We start from the raw sequence: 26,809 nt of genomic DNA on the forward strand, positions 1-26,809 counted from the left end.
AAACCAAGTTTCAAACCTTGCATCAAACCACAACAAGGTTTGAGTTCTGACCTCAGCACACTCACAGAGCATTCTGATTACAAGTAGAAACACGAAGTGCAGAGTACCCCTCTAGATCATTATTCAAAATCGCTGTAATTGTTTGTACAGGCATTCAGAACAATAACATTTTGTTTTCTAAATTGCCTTCCCAAGTACAGTTAAACATTCTGATACCGGGTAAAAAATGTGGAATGAATGGATGAACAGCGTGATGTAGTATATAAGGGTAAGAGTTTGTAACATTTTCTAAATCTAAGATTACCCTGCAACCCTGACTTTCTCATGCACACAAAGACCATGAAAATTTCAGCTGATCTTGTGGAAAAACATTGCAGAACCCAAATCCAATAATTTATTTGCAACATTATGGCGGTTTTTACATAAGACTTACTCTTCATTTTATACTGGAAGGCAAGAAAATGAGAATCATCCCATTGCTTTTCCTCACTTCAGTACAGGTGAGATGTGCTGGATGGGGCATCTGCTCCCCTGGGAAGGGAATGATGTGCACCTCAAGGTCTCACCTGCCAGCTCTGTCTCTCTTTGTAGGAAAAACAGCTGCCATTGTCTGCTATAGTAAGTCTAAAAAACCTGCTCGGATAAGCAGTGAAACTGCATTTCTTGCTCACAAAACGAGGTTCGTGCTGTGTTGCAGGGGTTAAACATTTCTGCAAGCGTAAGTTCACCAACTACTTCCAGATTCAGCAGCATGGGAAAATGTTTGTAAAGAGGACTCCCATTCAGCAAAGAAAGCCACATTCTGCTTTCTAATATTCCCTTAGTGGCTGCATTGGATATTTCTGCTATTTCTTAAGGCTTCTGAAGTGCTGATTGTATAGCGATACCAATAGTAAATGCACTGAGCTGGCTTCTGCTTTTGCTGACTTCATGACTCGCAGAGTCCACTGTGTCTCTACATATGCTTAACTTTAAAATGTGGGGGCTGAGCTAATGGATTTCAAAAAGGTTTTTGATAAGCAGATTCTTCCACTGCCCACACATGCACAGGCTAAGAATTAGAAAAAAAAAAAAAAAAAAAAAAAGTACAAGCCTGATTTACATGGTATCTCTCAATGGCATAAATAGCTCTTACATTCACCTTTGTATTTCTCCATGCCCATTTACTTCACAAGGGATCATCACCTTTAGGGAATTGTGGTCTTTTCAATATTACAGTAACAACTGAACAAGACATCAGAGAGTTGCACACTGAACTTTGAGATTTTTATTAGCAGTATATCCTGTCATCATAAAAGTAGAGCAAATGCTATTATTAATTGCTGCTGCATGTTTGATCACCTAAACATGACATATAAATCCTGGCTGCAAACTTCTATAAAATCATAAAACAGACAATAAAAAGAAATTACCTCACTAATCTGCCAAGAAATCCCTTCCTCCTTAGCACTTTTGTTTATTTTCTTGCTGCTCCCCTTGCATTTTGCTTCAACTGCTCACAATTCACCATTGTACACAGGCTAAATTTGAGGATCTACAAGGAATAATTGTACAATACAGAAATTCCGTCTTCATTGTTTTGAAAAGCAGAACACTACCTTGGAAATCAAAGAAAGAGATGTTAGCTCATTGGAGTGAGCCTTATGGCAGTGTGTGCAGCTTTGTGGAGACCTTAGTGGCGCATATTTTTGCACAGTTAGAGGTGAGGCCACATCCCCTGGGTATTTTCAGTCTTCCCTGGCACTTGTGGTGAGCATGGGGGTGTGAAAGGGCTGGAGAAGTACTGGCAGAGATGATGCCCTCCTGCTCCCATCATGGCTGAGCCAGCTTCAAGTGTTTTCTCCAGCTTTTGGTTATTTATTGCAGTGTGGCAGGGCTGGCTGAGGCAGCACAATGAGAATAAGTGCTCAGCCCCTTCACCATGGCAGCTGCCGTTGTCACACACTGCCAGGTCACACGCTGCCCTCAGTGCAGCAGAAGGCATGGAGCACAGCCCTTGGTACCCTGGCAGGAGCGCAGCCCTTGCTGTGGCTGGAGAGGCCCTGTGGGACGGGACAGAGGTATGGGTGGGGAGCACAGCCTGAGACATGGGGCTCCTGTCGCCAGCCCTTCTTCTGCACTGAAACTGGGGATGTGCTAGGACTGACTCTAGGCAATCATCTTCAGATGTATCTGTGGGGAGGCCATGGCACAAGCAAGGCTTTGGTTAGCCACAGGTTATTTTAAAGCTGAATCAGACTCCTGAGGTCTTTTTCACTGCATTTGTGGGCTGCAAAAGGCTTTTTCCTTGTAATAGAAAAAAAAAGCCAAACAAAACAAACTTTATACACTATGCTTGTGGCTGTAACACTGTGTACACGAAGGATATTTAAAAGGCAAAAATGTGCATTTGGTCTCTGAAAAACATAGAGCTTTTATTCTCTACTCTTAGCTTTCAGATGAGATGGAAAAAAACAAGGAAGGGCAAGGGCACTCAGACCCAGCTCTCATACAGAGCAGAGCCACACACAGAAAAGGGCTGCTTGAATAGTAGGCATTAAAATGTGAGAGCTAATTTTTGGAAAAACGCAGGGAATTTCACATAGCCCTTTTTCCCTTGCTGCACCTAGACAAATGTTATTTGGTTAAAAATACAAAATGACAGATGAAGTGATGATCACAGAATCATAGAGTCATAGAATGGCTTAGGTTGGAGGGGACCGTAAAGATCATCCTAGCTCCAACCCCCTGCCATGGAGAACGTTGCTACCCAGTGGGATGGGACATGCACAGCTTCCCTGGTTAACGTGTTCCAGTACTTCACTCTCTAGATGAGTTTATTCCTACCATTTAAACTAAATCTCCCATCTTTTAGTTTAAAACCATTTCTCCTTGTCCTACCATTTTCAAACTTCATAAAAAGTCAGTTTCCCTTCTGCCTAGAAGCTCTACTGGAAGGCTGTAATGAGTTCTCCCCAGAGCCTTTTCTTCTGCTTTCTCTTCTCCAAGTTGAACAAGCCCAGCTCCCTCAGCCTTTGCTTTATTGGAGGGGTGCTTCCTCCCTCTGATCACCTTTGTGGCTCTTCTTTGGACCTGCTATCCTTGTTTGCATCTTTCCTGTGCGGGGGGCCTCAGGCCTGGACACAGTACTACAGATGGGGCCTTAAAAGGGCAGAGTAGAGGGGGACAGTCACCTTCCTCTCTCTGCTGGCCACCCCTCTTCTGATTACAGTTGGCCTTCCAGGTTGCAAGCACAGTGTTGGCTCATCATCAGGATGAATGATTTTGTCCTGTTCTTCTCTGCAGGGCTGTTCTCAGTGTAAATATCTGGGACTGCCTCAACCCAAGTGCAACACCTTGCACTTGGCCTTGTTGAACATCATCTGGGCCCACTTTTCAAGCTTGTCTTTGGCCTCTTCTCCCAGGCAATGAGGAAATGACTACAAGTTGTACCAGAGGAGATTTAGATTAGACATAAGGAAAAACTTTTTCTCTCAGAGAGTGGTCAGGCACCAGAATGGCTGCGCAAGGAGGTGGTGGAGTCGTCATCCATGGCAGTGATCAAGAGGCGTCTGGATGAGGAGCCACGAGATATGGTTTAGTTCTTGTGGTAGCAATGGTGGGAGGACAGTTGAATTTGATGATCTTGTAGGTCTTTTCCAACCTTGTGATCCTATGATTCTATGATTCTATGGTTCCAAGTCCCTTTGGATGGGATCCCTTCCTTCTATTGTACCAACTGTACCACTCAGGTTGGTGTCATCTGCAAACTTGCTGAGAGTACTCTCAATCCCACCATCTATGTAATAGATAACAACGTTAAAGAGTACCAGTCCCAAGACACATTCCTGGAGAGCACGACTCATGACCAGCCTCCACCTGATTGTAGAGCCACAACCCTCTGACTATGACAGTCCTACCTATTCTTTAACCGCTGGATAGTCTAACCTTCAAATCCCTATCTCTCCAATTTATAGATATAGTGTTAGGGCCACGTCAAAGGCCTTGCAGAAGTCCAGGTAGATTACACCAGTTGCCTTCCCTTTGTCTGATGATGCTGTCACTCCATTATAGAGGGCCACCAGATTGATCAGGCATGATCTGCCCTTGGTGAAGCCGTGCTGTCTTGGATCCTATGTACTGTAATATGTCTCCCCAGAGTATATGCTTTACAATCTTCCCAAGGACAGATGTGAGGCTGATCAGTCTATAGTTTCCTGGGTCTTCCTTTCCCCCTTTTTGAAAATTAAGTGATGTTTCCCTTTCACCAGTCTGTGGAAACTTAACCTGATAGCCATGACTTTTCAAATATGATGAAGAGTGGCTTGGCTGTGATATCAGTCAGTTTCCTCAGGACACTGGGATACACATTGTTCAGCCCCACGGACTCACATGCATTCAGCCGCATGAGGCATTCTCAGACTTACTCCACTGTTTCAGAGGGAGGAATTGTGCTCCCCTGATCCCCATCTAGAGGTTCAGGCACATGAGAGATGTGGGAAGCACAAGTGCTAGCGAAGACTTGAGGCAAGTAAGTTGCTGAATGCCTCAGCCTTCTCCATCTTTATTGAAGCCAGTTCTCCTGTCTCATTTATCAGAGGGAGTACTCTCCCATTTGCCTGTCTCTTCTGACTGATGTACCTAAAGAATCTGTTCTTGTTATTTTTAATATCCCTCACCAAGTTTAGTTCCATGCACACGTTGGTTTTCCTGATCCCATCTCTCCATGTCTAGACAACATTCCTATATTGTTCCCAGGCCACCAATCCCTGCTTCTGCTGCCTTTACTTTTCCTTCTCTTTCCTCAGCAAGTCCTTGCTCAGCCATGCCCATTTAATGCCTTTTCTACTTGATTTCTTATGTGGAGGGGTGGAGAGCTCTTGTGCTTGCAGAAAAGTGTCCTTAAAGAGCTGACAGCTCTGCTAGTTTCTTTGTCTCTAAGGACAGCTTCTGAAGGGATCCCATCCAATAATTCCTTAAACAGATGGAACTTTGTTCCCATGAGGTTCGGGGATTTGACTATGCTCTTTGTCAGGCTTATATTCCTTGAGATCACAAAACTCAACCAGGGCATGGTCACTACAATCCAGAGTGCCTCCTGACTTAACCTCTTTAATGATTTCCTCTGGGTTGGTGAGCTCTGGGTCTAGTGACACTTCATTCTGGTTGTTGTTAGTGAAACATGCCCCATAAAAAAGGTATAGTTAGCAGAAAAAAGTAGAAGTTACCCTGACTTCTTAGGCCTTGTAGTCAACAGTGATATTCTTGTGTCAGCTTTTTTAAAAAATAGCCTTCTATTTCCAACCCCAAACAGCACACTATTTATACTTAGAAGCTGGCTGTCATATATTTGCTTTCTTTTGCCAGTAACTATCAGCTCTGTGGAGACACATTCTTGCTATGATCATCAACCTCTGCTGTTTAAAAACCATCCCACTCAGTGGCTTCACAAATCATATGCACTGCTTTGAGGAAGTTGCAAGCAAGTAGGCTTTGGCAGGCACTGCTCAAGTGCTGTGGGAAGATGGGAGTGACGGCAGAGGGGAGCAGATGCCAGCAAACTTCCACGCTGCTGAATGCGCCAAGGCACAGTGCAGCAGGGATTCTGGCCTTCACAGAGGTGCCCTGCAGATATCTTGGTGAGGAGAGGGAGGGAGGCTGGGGCCACGGACAAGTCTGGCAGCTGGGGCAGCACTCAGTGACAGGACTTGGCAGGAATCAGGATGAAGGGCTGCATCCTGACTTACCCTGGAACTGTACCTCAGCCCTGCACTCCTGCAAGTGTCATCCAGTGACGTGCTATGGGAATTAAGCCAGGGGCTGTATAAGTGCTAGTATTGCTATTCACCACTGTGACCTTTGCTCTCCATCAGCTATTTGTGTAGGAAAGTTAAATGCCTCTGTTTACTGAGGGCTGGTGACTGTGCTGACCTGCGATTCACCCCCACCAGATGACAAATCGTTAAAACACAACAGCCTCTGCTTACATTAAATGCTGAGTAAATTAACACGGACCTCGAGGCTGTTTCCTCGCATCACATAATTTCCAAACTCAAGAGTATCTTGCTGAGGAGTTAGTGAACTCTTCCCGCTGCTGATCACTTATTTATTGTCCAGTACTTACATATAAGAGACCGAAATACCTACCAAAATACCATCACCAAGAATCCCACCTTAAATCAAACATAAACTCATTTCTGCAGCCTGCATTTTAAGAACTAGTCTCTCCTAGCAAACCCTGAAGTCATGTTGGCAAACAGCAACCTTCGCATCACTGCTACACACTAGAAGTTACCAGCCAATTCATCTTGGCACTGAAATGGAAACTGCAGTTCCACTGCAGGCTGTTGTGGTCATCTCAACTCTCGTTTGTCCCTTCCTTTTCCTCACACTAAATTTTCTTCTCCAAGAGCTGTACTGGTGATGTCCAGCCAGAAAATGATCCAAGTCCAGGGTCTTACAAGGTCAATCAGAAGATGGGCCTCTTGTGGAACTCACTCAGTCTCCTTCAGACAGTGAAGCTTGTAATTAAACTGAAAGGGATCAAAATTTTTCCAGGGCCATAAACCTACTTTCTCTTCATGTGAATTCCATGGTACTTAAAATACAACTCAGGAAAATCTACTTTAGTTTAATCCTGTTTAAACTTAGTCTGACCTGGTGTCCCAGAAGCATTACCAAAGTCAAATGATATGGTGCACAAACAACTTCACAGGCTCCTTTGGGGATCCCTGTTGTGTTCCTCACATGACCAAATTCTTGTTGATCTACTAAAGTAAACTTCAGATCTACAGTAAAAATGCTCTCTGTTCAAGGAAAATGATTTTCCTTGATATTCAGGAAAGTATCAAGTGTACTCAGAAGAGTCAGTTCTAGAAAGTGGAGGCAGGATGGGTGGATATAGCAGTTTTTTAACCAATGTAAATATAACTGGTCACTGTGGTAAAGAACAGATAAACAGGAACAATGAACAGTGAATTAAATTGCTTCTCATTTCCTCAGGTTTGCATTCCAATCTCAGTGACACTGCAAGTGAAGATTCATCCTGTAAGTCTTCATCTTGTCTCTCTATACTGTAAAATCAGCAACGAGGCAAAAACATTGGCATAGCACATTTCCAAAGATGAAACGTCTGACCTGTAACAAGCATCTTTCTACCTATGTTTTTGCCATGCAGTTGGGTCGGCTTTAGCTTCTAATACCACTTTTGCAAAAGAGTACACCAGGAAACTCATGAATGCCATCACCAGAACGCTCAGAGGAAATAAACTGTACAGGCCATTGCCAATGAAATCTGAAATCAACCATTAAAGAGGAATCCAAATACACATGTTTAAATACATCTGGCTGGCATTTTTATGGTTTTCAGAGTGGCCCTCTGCTGGATTCTTTCAAGCAGTTCCCTGTCCTTCCAGAACAGGAGAACCCAGAACCAGACACTGTGTACCAGATGTGGCACCACCAGGGCAGAATGGAGGGGGAGCACCACCTCCCTTCACCTACTAGCCAAGCTCTTCTGAACGCATCCCAGGATACCGTTGGCAACAAGGCAACACTGCTGGCTCATGGCCAACTTGTTGGCTACCAGAACACCCAGGTCCTTCTCAGAGCTCCTCTCCAGCAGGTCAGAATGGTACGTTATTAGCACAGAACAAAGCTCAGTTGATCTTACACTTTTTAAGTAGATGTTCATAGTCCACTTGTGGGACATTTACATATAATTCATGATCCTACAACGCATTTCATTCCATACTTTCATTCACAGATCTACTGAGATCAGTTATTTCAACAAGCCTTCCCAACTTAAAGCCTTTGTTCAGATGATAAAACAGTCAGCAATGCTGAGACTAACGGAGTAACTTCCAAGTGGTACTAGCATGGCTAGTCTTTGGCCAGCTTTCTTAAAATACTCAAGACATGACCACGATAGTATAGACATTGTTTTCAAACACCCAGTTATAAGGTACTTTGTAGCTTTAAATATATGTGTACACACACACACACACACACGAAGCTGCATCTGAAATATTTAATTTCCTACAGAAGGTAGAAAATGAATAATGCTTTAAAGCAATTCCCTGATTAAGTTGTAAAATTCTTCCCAGGAAATGGAGTCCCAGAACACGTTCCTGCTCACATATTGATGGCATATACTGTAGTATTAAGCTCCATGAGCGTTAACGTTAGCTGATTTTTAGGAGGCACATTCTTAAATTTTAACATAAGCAACTTTTATACATCATATACATCAGTGAAGACTTCTTTCAAGTTAACACATGCACTTTCTAAGAAGGATAAATCTGGCTTATTTAACAACTCCATTCAGATGCCAGCCCTGACAGTAACCCTGTCTGGGTCTGCTGAAGATTTTGACATGGTCATTATTGTGGTTCTATTACCTACCACAGATCCACAGGAAATACAATTTGTAGGAGGAAAAAAAAAAAAAAAAAAAAAAAAAAAAAAAAAAAAAAGAGTTTACAATCTTTGGAATCATCATTAACACTGCTTTCTCTCTGAGCACACCAGTTTGCTGGCATCTGTCCATCAAGTAGTTTATGACTTGCAGAAGTGAGAGAAGCATGTTAGAAAAAAAAAAAACAGCCTATCCAAATTAAAGTGAGATACAGTCAGGCTTAAACAAAAAGAGGACATCTAAGCAAACATATTACTAATTCCACATCCAATCTCAACAAGGTCACCTTTAGATTACAGCAGTAACTAAAGCCAATGAACAATCACAAAAGAAATTATTTCCTTCTGTACATTTTTTTATTATTTACATAATACAACAAAGCATAGCTGTTGGGTAGTGTGATTATATGCAATACATAAATATGAACTATCTGTACATGTCTGCATATCTAATAACTGAACAATGTTAAAGCAAAAACAGACTTTTTAATAGTGAAATAAAAACTAAGACTGAACATTGCAAAGAAAATCAGAAGTTCAAAAGTAGTATCTTGTGTACATATGTAACTATTTACAGATGAGAACAGGCATTATCACAACACTAGTCTAAACTGTACCTGCTTATATAAAAAACACAAATTTCATACATCACAAAGAAACCTTCCATTATAACACAGAAGTGATATTACCAGACAAGCATCAGTGAAGTATACTGCCTTTTCTAGAGTTGTTATTGTACAATGCTGTAGATAATGCAGCCCATGCAATACACCCAAGAACACTACAGTCCTACACCCAAGTACAATTAAAAATGATAAAGCAGCCCTTCGAGAGTGGTTCCAGCTACCACTTAAGTCTACAGTAGCTATGTCAGGTATGGTTTTCCATGCAAAGTGGTGCAACCGTCACGTTAAAACTAGGAAAAAAATGGTAGTATTATTATGAACTCAGAAGACACTGAATGTGAGTAGTATGTGATAAACCGCTCTAGTACTTCAGCAACTTATTCAGATACATGTTGCTTGATAGAGCTGTTCTGGTATGTCTAAAAACATATGTAACGTGTTTCGTAAACTAATCTTACAACATTGTGCTACACAACAGTTTTTGCTAAGCAAGAAAAAGCTGACAGTTCTGTTGCAGACTGTTCTGTTTTGTAAGACCCCAACAGGACACTTCCTTTGCATGAATAATTTTCACGATTCTGAACTTAACATAATTGATTCCAAAACAGTGTTCTCGCAAGTGTCTTCTTTTTCCTCAATGCAACTGCTAAGTTACATTCTTAAATATGGCACCAACACTCATCTTACTGAAAGGCAGATCTCTCTACATAGCTTAAATTCTGGTAGAAAACAATGGAGTATTGCAACTAAAACCAGAATGAGATATATAATGACAAAAGTAGGCTGCCAGCCTTTTTGATGTATCCTTCTCCAAAACAGGCACATAACACTAGCCAAAGATTATATACCTCAGACATTTCAAAAGGCAGATCTGCTGCAAACATGCAGATGGCATACATTTGTTTGGCACAAGTGAAATAATAGTCTGTCCTCTGTGCATGTGTATTCCTGCGCAGGTTTCTAATCATTCAGCTATATTCTAAGGAGGGCATACATATTTTCAAGGGCTGTACCTATCCAATCCTGCCTGTAACAAACTACCAAACATTCTGAAATATAATTAAGACAAACAAGACTAAAAAACAAAACAACTTTGGAGAACATCAAAGGAGAATGGCCATGCACCTGCTCTTCAATGTTTTCCTAGGATATATTATAAACAAAACCAAAAAGTCAGTCTTTTCATAAGCAATTCCATTTATATTCTCTGGATTTTTTCAGCCACTACCACGGGATTCTCTTTCCTTATTTTTGCTGCAGCTTCTGCTTTGTAGTCATAGGGGCAGTTATGCTTGTCAGAATAACGGTGAAGTCCACAAAATAAGTTTCCACAGCGGCAGTCAAATCCTGTCCAAAGAAAAATATACAGCATTATTAGAAAGCTTTGTATTTAAGAAAGCTGTAAGTTAATAGCTTAGTTGCTATAGAAGAAAATCATATATGTTTGACTCCTCTGACTTACAACAGCCTAGGAAAAAAAAAAAAAAGGAAAATACATCTCCAAAACATGTCATTTTTAAGTAATTAGGATTTCGTGATCAACTTCACTGTTAAGTTAAATCTTTTAAGAGGCAACTATATTAATATAGATCCGTTCAACATCTAAGTGTTCTCCTACCTGTAAGGCCAACCTTCTTTCTGCACATGAAACATCTGTTTTTCTTTGGTTTGGGAAGTTCAGGAGCTTTCTCTTCATTTTGTGAAGTACTAGGCTGAGAAACTGATGGGGTTGGTTGAGTAACAACTGTTAAAGCAAGCAAAGAATAGAAAGGTTACAATTTCTTACTTTTCATGACCATATCTAACTATACAGTAGCAAGCATACATTTCTGAAAGATTACTTTCCACTATTAAGACTCTAAATAGACTGTATGAAGTACTGCAGACTAGACTATGAAAAAGTAAATCACAAAGATTTTTTAAGTCCACTGCAAGTTCCCCTTTTGGGTCATATTTTCTCTACAGTTCTACTAGTCAGAAAATCTAAGGTATATTTAATGTTCACCCAAAGTTGCACGTGCTCTCAATACTAAGAACAACCACACAATCAAGTAAAATTTCTTTTAAAATAGTAAAAATATTATCACATGCAAAGTGTAGTTGAACAGAGATGATACCTACAGAGAATGTAATCAACTGGAACATACTTTGGATAAAAATGAATTTGTCAGTAACACGTCACTGTCATAGTACTGGTTATTCTGCCACTATATACCTCTGAAATCAAGAGAACCACAACCTGAAACAATTCACCAAGACAGCTCACAGCAAACTACTGATTTGGGGACAGATCCAGAACACCGCTATAAAACACATCATACAAAAGAATCTTATTATTCAGTAATTTGAAGAATGAAGTATGGATTTTTCACAATAAGTATCTGTATTCTTAAGCTGTATTTGGCTTTAAAGTGCAGGTGTAGCAAAAATTGAAGTCTGTTCATGACAGAAGCAAGTGAAAAAAAAAAGTCAGTGACATTTTACTCGTTACCAAAAAAATGTCATTCATAGAACTTGCATGAATCTGTTTATTTTCTTTTAAAAAATTATTCTCATCAAATTAAAGGGTATTTTTGTTGCTGCTTTAATATCCCCTTAATTTATATACAACTCTCATGGAAGATAGCTCAGGATATATATTTTAATGCTATCTCTGACACATATAATCAATGGACCCTATTCCTAGCACCGTTTTCCTGAGAACTCCCAGCTGTTTGATGATACAAATTATTTTAAAATACAAGGAGCAAACTACAAAATACAGAATAAGCAAAGTACGTAAGCCTTAAAAACATATTTGTAATGAAATTTATGCATACAAATAAGGTTTGAGTTCAGATTTTTTTACTTCCCGTCAGAATTTGGATTTTTCAGACACAAAGAGAGAGTTATGCTATTTTCCTATCTTTAAATTGTTATTTAATTTCATTTATATTATCATGTTTGTATGTGTTATGAAAAATAAAAGATCACTATTATCCCCAACACCTTGGAAGCCTCACGATTCACTGTGGAAGACAGGCCTTGAATTCCTGACCGGAGCCTAAGAAAGATTTAGAAGTGACAAGTTCTAATTCTCAGAAGTAACAAGAAGTATTCACCACTCAAACCTCCAAAATTTTATACAGTAAGACAATAGCTGCTAATATTTTCTTGAACATTTGTTTAATAGTCCTAATAAATTACAAAAGCCCTTTACTATATTTCTTGTCTGGTAGAGATCTTTTTCTAAAAAAATTGTGAAGTGTTTGGTCTGTTGCTTAGTCCACAAGAATAACAAAATGTTATAGGACTTGCATTACAGTCATTACTGTTGTCAGTACTTTTTGGAGTAACTGTTACTGTTTTTTAAGAAAACTTCTTCGTATTTGTGATTTATCAACATTTTCTAGAGCTCCAGTTATGATGCTTTGAGCTTATTTTTCAATTCCAAAGAAAGCAGTAATTGGTATCAGTCAATCCATGTAAGAGCTTCTGACCAAAACAAGTTAAAGGACATTGATATGACAAACAGCATACAACTCCTGGGTGCTATCAAGCCCCAGTTAAAGCATTAAAAAAAAACAACCAACCAAACAAGCAGCATCCAAAAGATGAAGTCAAGCTCCTTTTAGATTTGTTATGCTGTTAATTTGTTTAAAAATGCAACGATAAGTGTAAGCCATGACAGGAAAAAAAGAGGAACCAAAAATATTTCTGCACGCTGCAATTTGCTGTACAACTAGCCAGAGGGAAGCTTCATCTGCATGAGAAGGAATTCACAGTATGAGCCCTCACAGGCTACATGCTGTTTCAGTCAGATGCAAGAGAAAATGGATAAAAGAAGGGGCAAATCAAGAATGACCTAAATAATTGAAGTCACTCACACCATGCACTAAGATAAAATTAAAGCAAGGAAAATAAAAAACAACAACCTTTATCACTGCCTAACATGCTCACAAGGAAGCAAATGAGAACAAATCTATCTCAGTGAGAACATTAAAGTTACTGCGGGTACTCTTTCTCCTGTGCTCAAGGAACCTGCACCAAGTGTTCACAGCCACACATAGCAGCACAGGAACCAGGAAGTGAAGACAATAGTCCTAAGAAATGGGCTGCAGAGGCCCATTTCTCAAATAAGCTGCTGAACAGTATCTTTCCTGCACAACTAAAATGCGTTCAGTAAAGAAGGAAAAGTAGAACATGCAGAGAAAAGGCAGTAAAGACTTAATAAGTAAGATGGGGCAGAGCTCCCTGAATTCAAATTGAAACATAGAGTTTATTTCTTTAAAAGTAAGTACTTTCCCTCAGAAAAGGAGGACTCTTCCTATCATCCATCAGGCAAATGCTCTAGTATTATTTACCCAAAAATAATTAGTGCTTCAAATAATTGCAATACGATCAGGGATTAAATCACTGGACAAGAACTGCAAGTACAAAAAAAAAAAAAACATGGTTACTTTTACCTGCAGACCAGCTTCCTCAGTAACAATATCCCTGTTTGGATGAATTAAGCTCCATACTACTAAAAGATGTTTTTATCATTTTAGCTGAGTTCCTGCTGGCACAAAGCCATCTTCATCACTGTGATCATTTCCCTTACCAAGCTTTGGCTCCAAAAGCTAATTGATCAGGTTTACTCCACTTGAATTTTATCAGACCAATTGTTCTGTTACAAGGCTGAAAAAACTTAGGAATAACAGATGTTCAGAATTGGGTGAACCTTATTAATCATTTCAGACCAAAGTTATCTGTAGCTGTAATAAGCTGCATTACCATCATGCACAGAGAAGTCTACCACACATCTGCTAGGGTAATAAAGAGTAACATAAATCTCAGTATTAGAGGTATCCAAAAAAGCCCACCGATACAGGTATTGCATCATAACTCTGGGATAGCTTCTTTCATGTATAATCTGAAGATAAGACACATCTTCACAAAAGGCATGTGGGAACACTGATGCTGCTGACGAATGAAGTCAGCCACACGCCACAGCATGACAGCTACTCAACCAAACATGGACAGATCCTAAAGAGAACAAAGCTCTTACCTGACCAAGCTATTAAACCTTAGTGACTTTTTCAAAAACAACACTATGACAACTGCATTTTCAAAATGGACAGTAGGTTTGCTTATGCAAACATAGTTGCTGCAGAAAAGGATGCCTACTATGGTTATTTTTCAGATTTTTCACACAAAAAGTTATTTATTTGATGATTTTCAGTTGAAAAACAAATCTCTTTTTCCTCGATCCTCCCTATACTAAAAGTAACCAGAAAAAGGCCTCTCAACTAACACCAACTAGAAACTTATTTTCTGATTATGTATAAATTAACCACGGCACAGGATTCCAGCAGCTTGAACTGCACAACTATCATAGGATTACTAAGTAGATAACCTTACGTAGATGCTGGAAGTAGATAACCCTAGTATAGTAGATAACCCTAGATGCTGGAAGCACAAAGTCAGTCTTGAAAACATAAAAATACAAGCATCTTAACTTGACTTCATGAAACCAATTCCGTTGGCCAACACAAAACTAGCAAAACCAAAACAAGTAAGAATAGAGGTAAAGTCTGGAGTAATCCGAAAGACAGCAGACTAAACATCTGCAGTACCAGAGCAGAAACTGCAGATCACCAAATCCTCTTATTTTGTTTTAAATACAACAGACTAGTACATAAAATTGGAATTTGAAAAGATGAACAGTCCTTGTTAGGCTTTGTCAAGCTTCTTCGAAGTAAATGCTTTATTTTTCAGAAACCAGAACTGCTATGGCAATCTAGGAGCCAAAAATGAAAAGGCTGAAAATCAAACTTCACTTCTAATTTCACAGGCAAGAGAATGAATATATTCTGCAGCATGTAACTTACTTCCCATATGCCCAACTAACAAGCACATAAAATATTTTAAATATTAATGTAAAGACATCCTGGTTTACACATCTCACAAATACAGTTTAATTTGGTCACCATGAAGACAAGATCTACCATAAACATTTCAGGGAAGAAGTTAAAACAGCATTCTATCAGCAATGGGACCACTGGTTGGACCCTCAGTTCTATTTTCCAAGACTTCAAGCCAATCCAATTTCAGAATTATATAAAGCAGGGCTATCTACAGATATTACAGTAGACATGGGTAACATGAAGATAAACTATTTTGAATGCAAAATGCAAAAAGTTGTATCAGCTGACTTTAATAATGACTACAAACAAACTGTCTATCGTTACAACATGGTTAAATATTATAACATGCAAAGCCAAATCAGAATTAACCAAGCAATTATTACAGCATCAAAATCCAAGAAGTACCAGTTATAATCTCAAGCCTACCATATTTCATAAGCAATCTGTTCAGCATCTTGCACTATTACCAGCAACAAACACTGACGACATCTACAATTAAGTTAGAGCAACTCTCATAACATGGTCTGAACCTGGATGCAAGATAACATTAAAAAATCATATTGGCTTTGTAGAATCAGTAGACAAGTGAGTCAAACACCATTTTCCACTGCCTTCTGAAGCTCATTAAATATTACTTCAAAAAAAAAAAAAAAGAAACAACCTGCAGTATGGATGGAATTAGGCCGCAGTTTAGCAGTTATCTGAGTATTTTTAAAATATGTTACATGAGAACACAGACATTTCAATTTCGCATTCACTTTCATTACATGCCATACTACGCCTCAGCTATGGCATCATACCCTGCACTCTAAAATTAATTAGTAATTGCTAAATTAATTACTAAAGTTACTAATGCATTAAAAACAAAGCAAATCTAAGTCACTAACATGCATGCTGATACCAATCACGTCTGGTAACAGACACTTCACAGGAGACTCATAATTGAACCATGGAAAGACAGACAAAACCACAAGAAGTGCTAAAAACATACAGTAACTTGAAATAACATGATGTTTAAATATATGTGTTTTCAAAACATTTTTTTAAATGCCTAATATGCCAACTCATTTTTCTCTTTTGTAGGTATGTTTCACTAGTACTTGCATGCCTGCTAGAACAAAACAGGTTTCATAAGGAAGGGCTACACTATGCCTTACCAACTTGCTGAATTCCTGTATATTGCTCTGATAGTATAATACAAAGAAGGGAAAGAAGTCAAACTAGGTTTGGCATTGAATTCCTGTAATCCACAAAAGGAAAAAAACAAAATGAAAAAAACAAATAGCTGCGAATAATTTCTAGAATGCTTTGGGTAAATTCTGTACTGTAATTCATTTCTTAATAATAGTAAGTGTAAAAGCAGGTCAAAAGCTTATGAATATTATGCAAATAGAGCCCACTTAGCGGAGTTTAGACACAGAGGCCTTTAGATTTCTGACTTGTGAGTAGTTCATCATATAGGGAACTAGATAACATATGCCACTGTTCAAATATGAAATAATACGGCTGAACTACAAAATTACAGGTCAGAAGAAAATACAGCGTGCTACACATGTCATTTACAACCAACTGGGTCAGTTACATCCGACACACATTTTTTCCTTCAACTGTTAAGATATGACTACTTGAAAACTTGATTTGTCTGAATGAGAATCCAGTTTGCAACCTCAACCTGGGGAGAAAATAAAAATAAAAATAAAGCAAGATAAGCCTGTAAAGTTTTACCATTCCCAACCTCAACAGTTTCTTAATTTAAACTACACATTGTTAAAAATTATATCAATTGCCAGATGTAATTATTTATAGCTTTCTGGCTTGCAAAGGAAACACTGAAAATTTCTCTTCCTAATGAAGTTCTGGCAGAAAAGAATGCAACTTTATGTCAGTGATGATGTTAAAAGGAGAGATGTACTTAAAGGTCATGCTGTTCATGCTCTATACTACTACTTGTGTAACAGTTGTAAGTTCAGTTTCTAGGGTCACACTGTGCTCAGAACTAGACTTCAAGACTGTGGTATTATCTTAGAGAGTTACAACTAATAGAAAATATCAGCTTTGTTGTTATGAATCATTGTGCATTGCTGTGTCACCTCCGCCTCAGGAGGAGAGAACATCACACACTGAATGTCACTGGAAAAAGGAAGAAAAATGCAACCAGTCCAGACACAACAGGGATTCTGAAGCCTACGGCATATTTTCTCACACGTGAGATAGAACATCTTATGGGTATCATAAACATACAGAAAGGGTTGAAGGAGACTCCAAAGCCCACCATTCCCAACAATTATACCAAGGGCAGGGCTGCCAATTCAGGCTGCCCAGGGCCCATCCAACCTGGCCCTGAATGCCTACAAGGCATGAGACCTCCACGTCCTCTCTAGACAGCCTGTGCCAGTACCTTACCACACTCAAATTGAAGAATTCTTCCTAATGTCTAATCTCAACCTACTCTTTTTCAGTTTAAAATAATAATACCCAACTTTTTACAATGTCTCTTTCTATCTTTATAATAATCTTCTTACAGCTCTGAAAGGCTGCAAGACATACTAAGGGAGGCAGTTTTGTTCCAGAAGTTTCCCCAGAAACATTCAAGTGCTGTGGCAGTACATCAACTTGCAACAACTGTTACTGCTTTCAACCGGCAAGATTACTTACAAAAATACAACAGTATCTTGAGCTGCTATTGGATTTCCACCCTCCCCCCTTTTCTAATCAAGAGAAGCAGGTGACAGCTACCATATAGCTCACTTGTTAAGGAAAAAAACAGGTATTGGGCCTGAAATTGAAGGTTGTCTGTTACACACAGCAAAATGACAGGCTACTATTGGCAGTTTCAGTAAGAGTAAATTCACTTAGTACTTCACCATTGCTACCATTTTATGCATTTCTTCGGCTTGCTTGACACCATTTCAAGGCAGGAAATCTTAAAAGTTCTACAGGTTCATAAATATCACAGTTGAGCTTTTAAGCTATGTAAAGAAATACTCTTCTGATGACATTAGTTATAATAGTATTAGTAAAGAAATCTGCTCTGAACAGAACAAGAAGAAATACACTTTTGAAATGGACTTTAGCTCTTGTCACAGAATCTCAGCTCAGCAAGACTAGTTGCAAATGGTAAAACCCTCTGTAGAAAAAATGAGCAATTAAATATCAGTTGTTAGAGCAAAACCAGAACTAGTTAAAAACCACTTTTAATCCCGTGCTGAGTAGCGTCCTTTGCATTTTATACCTGACTTCATAAGTGAAAAACATTAATTTTATCTTCAGTTTAAATTTACCAATTATCAGCTTCTGTTTTAAGAATACTTCATAATTGTTACATTAAAAAATGGGGATATATATACGCACAGAATGAATACATTAAGGTATTCATTTAAGTAGATTAATAAATGAATTCAACCACTCAGTTGCAGTCCCTTTCCTGCCTCCCTCCAAGCAGTTTGCACTTTTAAGTTTGATCACTACAGCTACAACCTTCCAGTGCAAGAACAAAACATCTAAACTGAAGATTAATTCCCAGCTTTAAGTATCCTACATCCACAGAACAATGCTTTAATTATATCTACTGATATAATTATATATATCTACTGATTTCTCAACATCTTATTTAAAGAATCAACAATTTCTTATTTAAATCTCAACTGATTTCTTATTTAAAGAACCTGTAACCATTTTTGTCAGCATTTTTAAGTCCTTCCTCCACTTTCATTTCTCTGTAGAAAAGAATTTGTAAGAACTCCATTTTTTAAACCCAACAAGCCATGAGTCAGCAGAAGTTGTACTGCTAGATTATGCATAAAAATCTTTGGACTTCAAAATTGACCAATTTATCCTAGATGCAATTGTAGAGTGCCAAAAAAAGAAAAAAAAAAAGGATTGGGAGTCAAAACTATCTTTAGATGTGTCAGTTTGTTTTTAACCAATACTGAAAATGCAACTTAAAGCTATACTCTAGCACCAGTCATTTTTCCTTGACTCCAAGGGAAAACTATTTAAAACACATCATTAACTTTCTTAACAATTCCTGAAGACCAGCACCACAATGGGAGATGCCTCCTCTGTCAACTTCGGTTAAGTCACCAGCACAACCAGTGTTACGCCGCAAACATACCTGGCTCAGTCTCTGTTTTCGGTGTTACTTTTTCCTCTCTTGAAATGCTCATTTCTGTCATTTGCTGCGTTACAGGCAAAGCGGCAACAGGCACATTTCTGTTCATGTACAGTGAAACATGTAATTTTACATCAGTTTTAAGTACATAATAAAAATGTCCAAACCCGTCAATAGACTACTTGTTTAACTAGTCCTGATGCTCGTTCCTAACTCCTGCTTCTACTATCTTCAAAATATTTTTTGATTCTATTTTAGTTCCCCATAGTAGAAAATAGTCAAATCCGGAGCAAACACTTCTCCAGATAAACTGCAAATGCAGAAGTACAACACCAAACATTTTAATCACTAGTCATTTACAAAGATTTATAAAGCACTGTCAGGTGTGCCTTCTGCTCGTAAGAAATTGAGTGAAGTGGGTCAAAGTTACTGCCAATCATTAACTTGCTACATACTCACAGCTCATCTGAAACTCAAAATAATACTTTCATCTTACCTCGATTTTTCAGATGTGCTGCCAGCAACACCATCACAGTTGTTTAAGCTAGTAGTATCTGCTCTCTGAACAGATGTAGAGTCTGAGGTAGGATTGTTTGAACCAGTGGCTGGTCCTACAAAACAAGAATTTAAGTCATTATAAACAAGTTGTAGAATACATTAGTCAAATATTCTTGCATATAGTTATGAACTTGCATACATTATTCATTATACTGCACACTACCTCTTACTTAAAAGACAGACTATATTACTAACAACTGTAATATCATGTAAGAGATCATGTAAGAATATACTGACACTAGAAATAAGTGGAGAAGAAAATTAAGGGTGGATCACAACATATTACACAGAAAAACATTCCTATTTTTACTGTGTTTTGAATAAGTATACTCTTTGAAATTTGATTTCAGTATACAACATTCAGAAGTTCTCCCAAAACATGTTATGGGATTCCTCTTCATCAGTTTTATGTTTTAATTCAAAATAAAATAAAACCAAGAAAACAGAGATATTGTAAACTCTTACCCATTGGACTGATTCTGCCACTGTTCTGCTGCCGTTGAAGATGTTCTTTGTAGCAAACAGAACACATCCCGTTTGTCCTAGGATTTCCATAAAATCCACATCCTGTACTACACAGCATGGGCCCTGGGGTCTGGTTTGTCTCCTGAGTCATCTCGATGCTGTAAATAAAAGCAAGAACTGCATTAGGAGCAGACATGTCACCAAAATCAATTACAGGGTTACAGAATTAAAGCACGTCTGCTCATCCTGCTCCCATAAAATGATATCAGCATTCTTAAAAAGAGATTCATGGACATTAATGAGCCATTCAATACTGCAGTTGTATTGTTAAGTAACATCATTACATATCCTTAAGACAAGAAAAAAAGTTATCATGCTGATGATACTGAGAAGTAGCATGCTTGTCAAACATTGAGCTGCGTGTACAGGTTATGACCAAATTCAATTAATGGCAAAAAGCCCTTCATTATCAACCTCTGAGCATTAGCATGGATATGCAGAATAAGCAAAATCAACCTTGTATCTGCTGTACCATTTTGGCAATTAACAGCTTATTTTACCAAAATATACCAAAATTCCATTCAGAACCACTCCGCTTTTTCAATAATGTTGATTTTGCAACATTTTGACATTTATTCTATTACTAGCAGGATTAACTTCCACAGTCCATTTGTTAAAAAAAAAAAAAAAACAACAACAAGACCCCTGAAGTATTGGCAAGAGCCAGTTAAAACCTGTATTCGTATCTTTAGAAGTTTCCAAAACAAGGCCTCAAATACTCCTCAGGCTGTGTATGAAAGTTGATACTGAGCATTAACTGGCAACAACAAGTGCACAACAGTCTCTTCAACAGAATCTAAACAATATTTCTGAAATAAGATTAGACCTGACTTTGCTTTCCCAGGTACACCCCATCATGCTGCTGACACTTCTCAAAAGAGCCATTTAAATTATTTGTATTAATAAAGTTATAGCAAGACTTCCAAACCCTCCAACAGACAATGCCTAAGTCCGTAACGCAAACTGCAGTAGTTACAAATAACAATATTTCCCCTTCACTGCTGGTGAATCTCAGCAAAGTAAGGTGAGCAGAAAAACCGATACAGAAACAAAGCCTTTGATTTGCAAGGGCAACAAAACTTGAGCACTGAAATCAAGCAATGTAATACAAATTGAGGACGTGTAAGCATATTGCACTTGTCTCCACATGCCAAGTATAGTGTTTCTAAATCCTGAAGACATTTGCATATCTTCTTTAGATGACAGCCTTCCTACTCAGGAAAAGTCAAAAAAGAGATATTTCACAGCTGATACTTGTGAGAACTCAAGAATGCTGAAAGCACATTTATTATGCTGCACAGAAAAACACTTTTTATAATTAATTAAATGCTACACAGCAATTACTGTAAAGTCAGATTTCAATAGCTTAGTAATTGCAACTGACAGTAGCCTTTGTCCAATTCAACTAAGTTTCTAAGAGAAAAATAATTCAGAAACAGGAGATAATTTTTTTTTTTTTTTCCTGCAGGTGATTATGGAACCTGATTTTTTCCCCAGCTATAAATAGAGCTGCATTGGTACACGTAGTCATTTTAGTCATTTCCACTTCGATAAAACACTCAACAACACTGCATTTCTAGAGCCTTACACGTCAGACACGGAAGTCAGCGTAAATCATGACTAAACTACGCAAATCTAAAACCTCTCATCTACATTCTAGGTTTACACTTAGAGAAAAACAAAGAGCCCATTTCTGCCCTCTTGTTAAGTAGGTAAGCTTAAAACACTATCAAATATGCTGCCACCATCAATCTCAACTAACACGTTCCAGTTCAGATTAGATTCAAGCTGTGAATCTGATTCATACTGTGAATCATATTTTACCACCTAAAGCATCAAGCTTCAGGTGCTAACACTGTTTTTAAAATACTACAAACAGCAAGCCTTGACAGCTGCTTGGTCTGCAGCTTCTTCCATTGTTTGAAATATACATCCCTAACAGAAAAGATGGGCTGTTGTCCAGCCCTTCAGAAATGGTGTTTTTCAGGCTTCTGAAGAAGATCCAGGTCTAACCATTTATTTTTATTTATGGCACACACAGGTGAACAGTTATAAAAAAACTTACCAAGCGGAATCCACTATCCAGTACGCTAGGTTTTGCTGTATCAGGTTCTGAACCAGCAATGGCTGAAACAAGGTCTTCAGACCAGACGAATTACACACTTCTCCAATTCCTCCCTAGTGGAACACCTATGAATGTCAGCAGCTAGCTGAAGTGTTCCTACAGATATAGCTTCCCTCCTTTAAAAAGCCAGCTCCCAATGCCATCACATGTGTACTGCTTTCCTCAATATTTCTCAGAAGCACAGGTCACATGGGTGAGCGCATTAGCTTCCGCCTGTCACAAGGCTGCAATGTGACAGGCTGAGCTGGAGGCTCAGACACAAAACCCCGTCAATAGGGGCCTCTGAAATCAGCTTCTATTTATATCTCCAAGGGCTGACAGCTCCGTACAGCCCACAAGGCCGAGGCAGCCGCACATACACCCACCGCGAGAGCAAGATATGAAATCTGATTAACAGGACCGCGGCTTCCTTTCTAAAGGAAGAGAGAGCGAGAAGACCGAAATTCAATCAGGGAAGTGCAGCATCACCGGCTCGTCATCCCCAACAGCCATTTTCAGCCCCAGACACGGCGGGTGTTACAACGGGCCTCACAGCTCACTGTAAGGCCCCCGACCTCCCGGGGCAGGAGGCTACAACGGCCGGATCGCCTCCCTTTTGCGGAGAGGAAAAATAAAATTCACTCTGCCTCCCGGAAGGGGTAAAGCCTTGGCCCGAGGGATGCCACCACTTCACCCCGCGCCCTCGCAGCACGGAAGCGTTGCCCTGGGCAGTCCCTCAGGGCCGGGCAGCGAGGCGGGGAGGCTCGGCCCAGCTCTGAGGTCCCGCTGCGAGTCCCGACACCGCGCTTCGTCGGTTCGAATTTTAACGTTAGAGACCGGATAGCGACCCAAACAGACAGGTTTCAAACCGATCGCAAAACCTGGGGCCCAAAGGCCTACGTACCCCGCCGCCTGAGGGACCGCCGTTTACAAAGAAAAAGCCAAGTCCTGGCAGCGCAGCGCCGCGGAGGAGCACGGCGCGGGCCCAGCGCGGCGCCAGACAAAGAGGCCGGCGCTGCCAAGTGCCCGGAGTGCGCCACGCTCCCCCTGCCCGCTCTGCCCTCGCCCCGTGGGTACCGGCGCACAGGAGCCCCGGAGGCCGTCAGGCCCGGATGACAACCCCGGGGGCGGGCCCTTGACCGAGCCGCACGCAAAGCCCTGAGTCACGGCCCGGACGCCGCCGGCCCCGCGCCCCCCATTGTGCCGCCGCGGGCGGGCCCGAGCCTCGCAGTCCCCGGCGAGACGCCCTCGGAGCCGGCCCTGCCGCCCTCTCCGCGCCCACCTACCTGGTGCCGGCGGCCGGAAGCTGCGCGTCGGGTGTCGGAGAGGGCTGCGGGTCGCCGCCGGGATAGCGAGGGTCCGGGGACTGCGAGGCGTAGAGCCGCCGCCGCTTCCCTCCTCCTTTGTTTCTGCGGCCGTCGTGGCAGCGGCGGCGCCGGCGGGAGGCGAGCCGCACGCTGTACGCGGGGAGGGTGGAGGGCAGCGGCAGGCAGGAGTCGCGGATCGGAGAGGAGGAGGAGGAGGAAGAAGGAGAGGAGGCGGAGCCCACTCCCTCGCCTCGGCCCCGGCTCCTACTCCGGCTCCTCCCTCTTCCCCTCACCCTCCTTCTCCCTCTCGACTCCGCCTCACGCTGTTGAGGCATGCGTACTCCTGCGAGAAAGAGCGGATCGAAGAGAGCGGCGGGCAGGAGAGCGGTAGGGCGCCTGCGTTGGGCTTTGTGCGTCCGACGCGTGCGTTGGGCGCGTGGTGCCGCTGCGCGCGGAGTCCGGCCCTCCGGCGGGTGGAGGTGACGTCATGGGTTGAGGGACAGCGCCGCCGCCGCCGCGGGCGCGCGGGGGGGGGGGGGGCGGCCGTTGGGGACCCCGCGTGGGCTTCCCCCCTAGGAAAGGAGGAAGCTGCTGGCGCTCCCGTGTTACCTCCTGGCACCGAGGGATTGAAATTTATGTTCTGGCTGGTGAATTTGTGCCTGGTCGGACCTCGAGATAACGCATTTATTGTGCCGGATTGCGCGAAGCGCGTGTTTCCAGGGAGACGAGAGCAGAGGCGCGCCTGCTGGGTGCTGCTGCGCCTACTCGCACGGAGGAGGTGGCACCCAGCTGGGTGGGAGAGTGGCATCGCTGTGGGCAGTGTGGGGCTGGGACAAAAGTCAAAGGAAAGAGAATAAAAAGTCTGTGTGAGCAGAAGAGATGCTTGCTTACTGTGGGCGAGGGAGCTCTGGCGCGGGCTGCCCAGGGGCTGTGGAGTCTTCTCGGCGGTCTCCGGAAGCCTGGGCAGCCTGCTTTGTGTGTCCCTGCTGCAGCAGGGGCAGGAATCACGGATTGGCAGGTGGTCCCACGGGTCCTGCCGACCTCAACAACGCCGTGTTTCTGAGAATCCTATTTTTTTAGGCTTCCTGCTCTCATAGAGAGCAACATAGGGTAGTTGTGCCTTAAAAGCTCATATGGGAGGTTGTGCCGTTGTTTGCTCTATCATTGTAAACTAAGGCCAGAATTATTTTTTTTAAGGAAGTCTATGAAGGGGAAATTACTTCTGTTTATCCAGGCATTACATTCTTGAAAATAGATCTTCAGCTGTAAAACACAAGGTAGCTTTCGATAAATATTCTGAGCAATTCAGCTTTAAATGCAGCTTCCACCTGTATTGAGGATACTTGGAGATTAGTGTATTGGATATATTTATGGGCCTTTGCTTAACTTCTTAACCCCCCAAAAAAAGATTAGGTTTGAAATGCACGGCACTGTGTAAAACAGATTACTGAAATTACTCGAGTCTTTTTTTTTTTTTTTTGGCCTGACGCCTTTGGGAGCTGATCTTCCTATCTTCCTTGCTTGTGGGAAAGATGTCTCCTGAGGCCCAGAGGATTCTGAGGTACATATTGCTTTCAGTTAGGTGAAATTGTGCTGTGCTGCAGTATAGCACTCTGCAGAAGTAGCTCTGGCTATTGGCACTGTGTTTGCTGCAGGTCTTATTGCTACAGAACAGTGATGAGTATTTGGAGCATCTCCTCTGTTATCTGAAACATTTGGGCTGCCCTCAATGTCAGTAGTACAGAATAATTCCATCATTGTGAGGAAAAAATGTAAGTGCTGTTTGACTTCCAGTGCAGAAGAGAACTCTTTTGAAAGCAGCACTCTCAAGGGGTGAGTAACTTCATCACTTTGATGGGAAAAATGGGAAAGGAAGTTGAAGCATGTATTGCTTGTCCTTTGCAGAGATTTTGTGACCACAACTGAAGATTTTGGAGTCTCAATGTCAAATTAAAAGCTGACCTACTAGTAGCGATGGAGAGCAATCACCATCTCTCATAGTATGGCGGGGCAGAGGTTAGAACAGTTTCAAATGAAAACTGTCGACTTCTTTGGCTTGTTCCAGGAAAGGCTTCTTCTGAAATAGCAGAGTGGTTTTTCAGTAGATTTACCAGGAAAGTTTGTCCCAATGGCAAGGAACCACTCAGAGATAAGGAGCCTTAGAAGAATGGGAGAATTTGCTACTAAGGATCTTTGCAAGCAGGCTTGTCTTCCAATTATTAACTTTGGTATGTAAGTTGATTTAGAAATGTAGTAGGGATAGGAGATGGCATGGGCATTTGAGAGTATGACATCACTAGATACAGAGTTCTGCTGAAGCTGCAGGGGGGGGGGGCTGTCTATTTTTACAAGCCATGGAACAGTTGCCTCTGTGACTCTAAGCATTTTTATTTACTGGAGATTTTCTTCCTTCAAGGTTTGAACTTTCTAGGTCCATCTGTTTCCTTTAGTTGTTCGGGTCTGACTACCCTGCTCAGGGTGTGAAAAGAAATAGGTAGCCCTGATAATGTAATTTTTTTTCTTTATTATTATTATTTTTTAATCTATCAACAGGATTTGTATGTCTTATGAAACAGAAGGCAAAAATGCTGCAGCATTTCCCCAGTATGGAAGAGAACTTTCTATTTAAATTGCTGATTATATTAAGTGACTGAATCATACTCTCCTTCAAAGCAAACCACAGCATAACTGAAAAGAAAAAGAAAAAAAAAATGGAATAATGAAATAATAATGCATTTTACTTAACTCAAAGAGCCTAGCACATTAAGAATGCTGTAAGCTACTTCCTAACTCATCTGGAATGTTTGGGACCTTAAAAGGAGACCAGAGTAATTCCAGTACATTACCCAACAAAGAGCTGAGATGTCAAAAGAATATTTCCATCTTTAGAAGCCACAACTTTAGAAGGGAGTAGTTTTGAACTACTCAGTTTGTCTACTCAGTGTCATTGCAGGTAAGCTGTGCATCTGAGAAAGCAGGTGGATTTGCTTAGAGAATTTTAAACAAGTCCGCTCAGCCAAACATCCTCATTGTACGTTAGTAGCTAAAACGGAATGCTGTTTTCAACTGGGGCATTTGATTTTCATCATAGTGTCTGATATGATACTGTGTTTTGGTTTTAGGAGAAAAATCAGTGTTGATAACAGGTGGGCATTTTAGTTGCTACAGACGAGCGCTGCACAAAGCCAAGAGCATTTCACATTTTCAGCTTCTTGTACTGTCTTGCTAATGAAAGGGGCTGGGGAGCACAAGAAGCTGAAGAGGTTAGAACCACGAGAGCTGACCCAAACTGACAT

The 26,809-nt window shown here is 40.8% G+C and overlaps 2 protein-coding genes across 5 annotated transcripts in view; one reads left to right on the forward strand and one right to left on the reverse strand.

Moving 5' to 3' along the window:
- Positions 1-8,639: 8,639 nt before the first annotated feature.
- Positions 8,640-23,900, reverse strand: ZFAND5 (zinc finger AN1-type containing 5). 2 transcript variants are annotated; one of them, XM_048931956.1, is made up of 6 exons: positions 22,168-22,381; positions 20,043-20,200; positions 19,516-19,630; positions 19,023-19,120; positions 10,639-10,764; positions 8,640-10,367 (listed from the first exon to the last, which is right to left on the reverse strand). In XM_048931956.1, exons 2-6 carry the CDS (start codon positions 20,191-20,193, stop codon positions 10,219-10,221), a joined length of 639 nt encoding a protein of 212 aa, XP_048787913.1. In that variant the 5' UTR covers positions 20,194-20,200; positions 22,168-22,381; the 3' UTR covers positions 8,640-10,218. The 2 variants fall into 2 exon arrangements, with proteins under 2 accessions (XP_048787913.1, XP_048787911.1); XM_048931954.1 differs by lacking the exon at positions 22,168-22,381 and adding an exon at positions 23,493-23,900 and having other exon boundaries at positions 8,642-10,367.
- The window catches only part of TMC1 (transmembrane channel like 1), a 110,445-nt gene continuing 107,462 nt past the window's right edge, over positions 23,827-26,809 (forward strand). For 2 of the 3 annotated variants that reach the window (XM_048931941.1, XM_048931946.1), the window contains exon 1: positions 23,891-23,992. The gene's annotated coding sequence lies outside the window, so the exon portion shown is untranslated. Of the gene's footprint in view, positions 23,993-26,809 lie in introns of all 3 variants that reach the window. The other variant, XM_048931943.1, reaches the window with a different exon arrangement.

Source organism: Lagopus muta, chromosome Z, assembly GCF_023343835.1.
Source record: "Lagopus muta isolate bLagMut1 chromosome Z, bLagMut1 primary, whole genome shotgun sequence".
In the NCBI taxonomy this organism is placed as follows: domain Eukaryota; kingdom Metazoa; phylum Chordata; class Aves; order Galliformes; family Phasianidae; genus Lagopus; species Lagopus muta.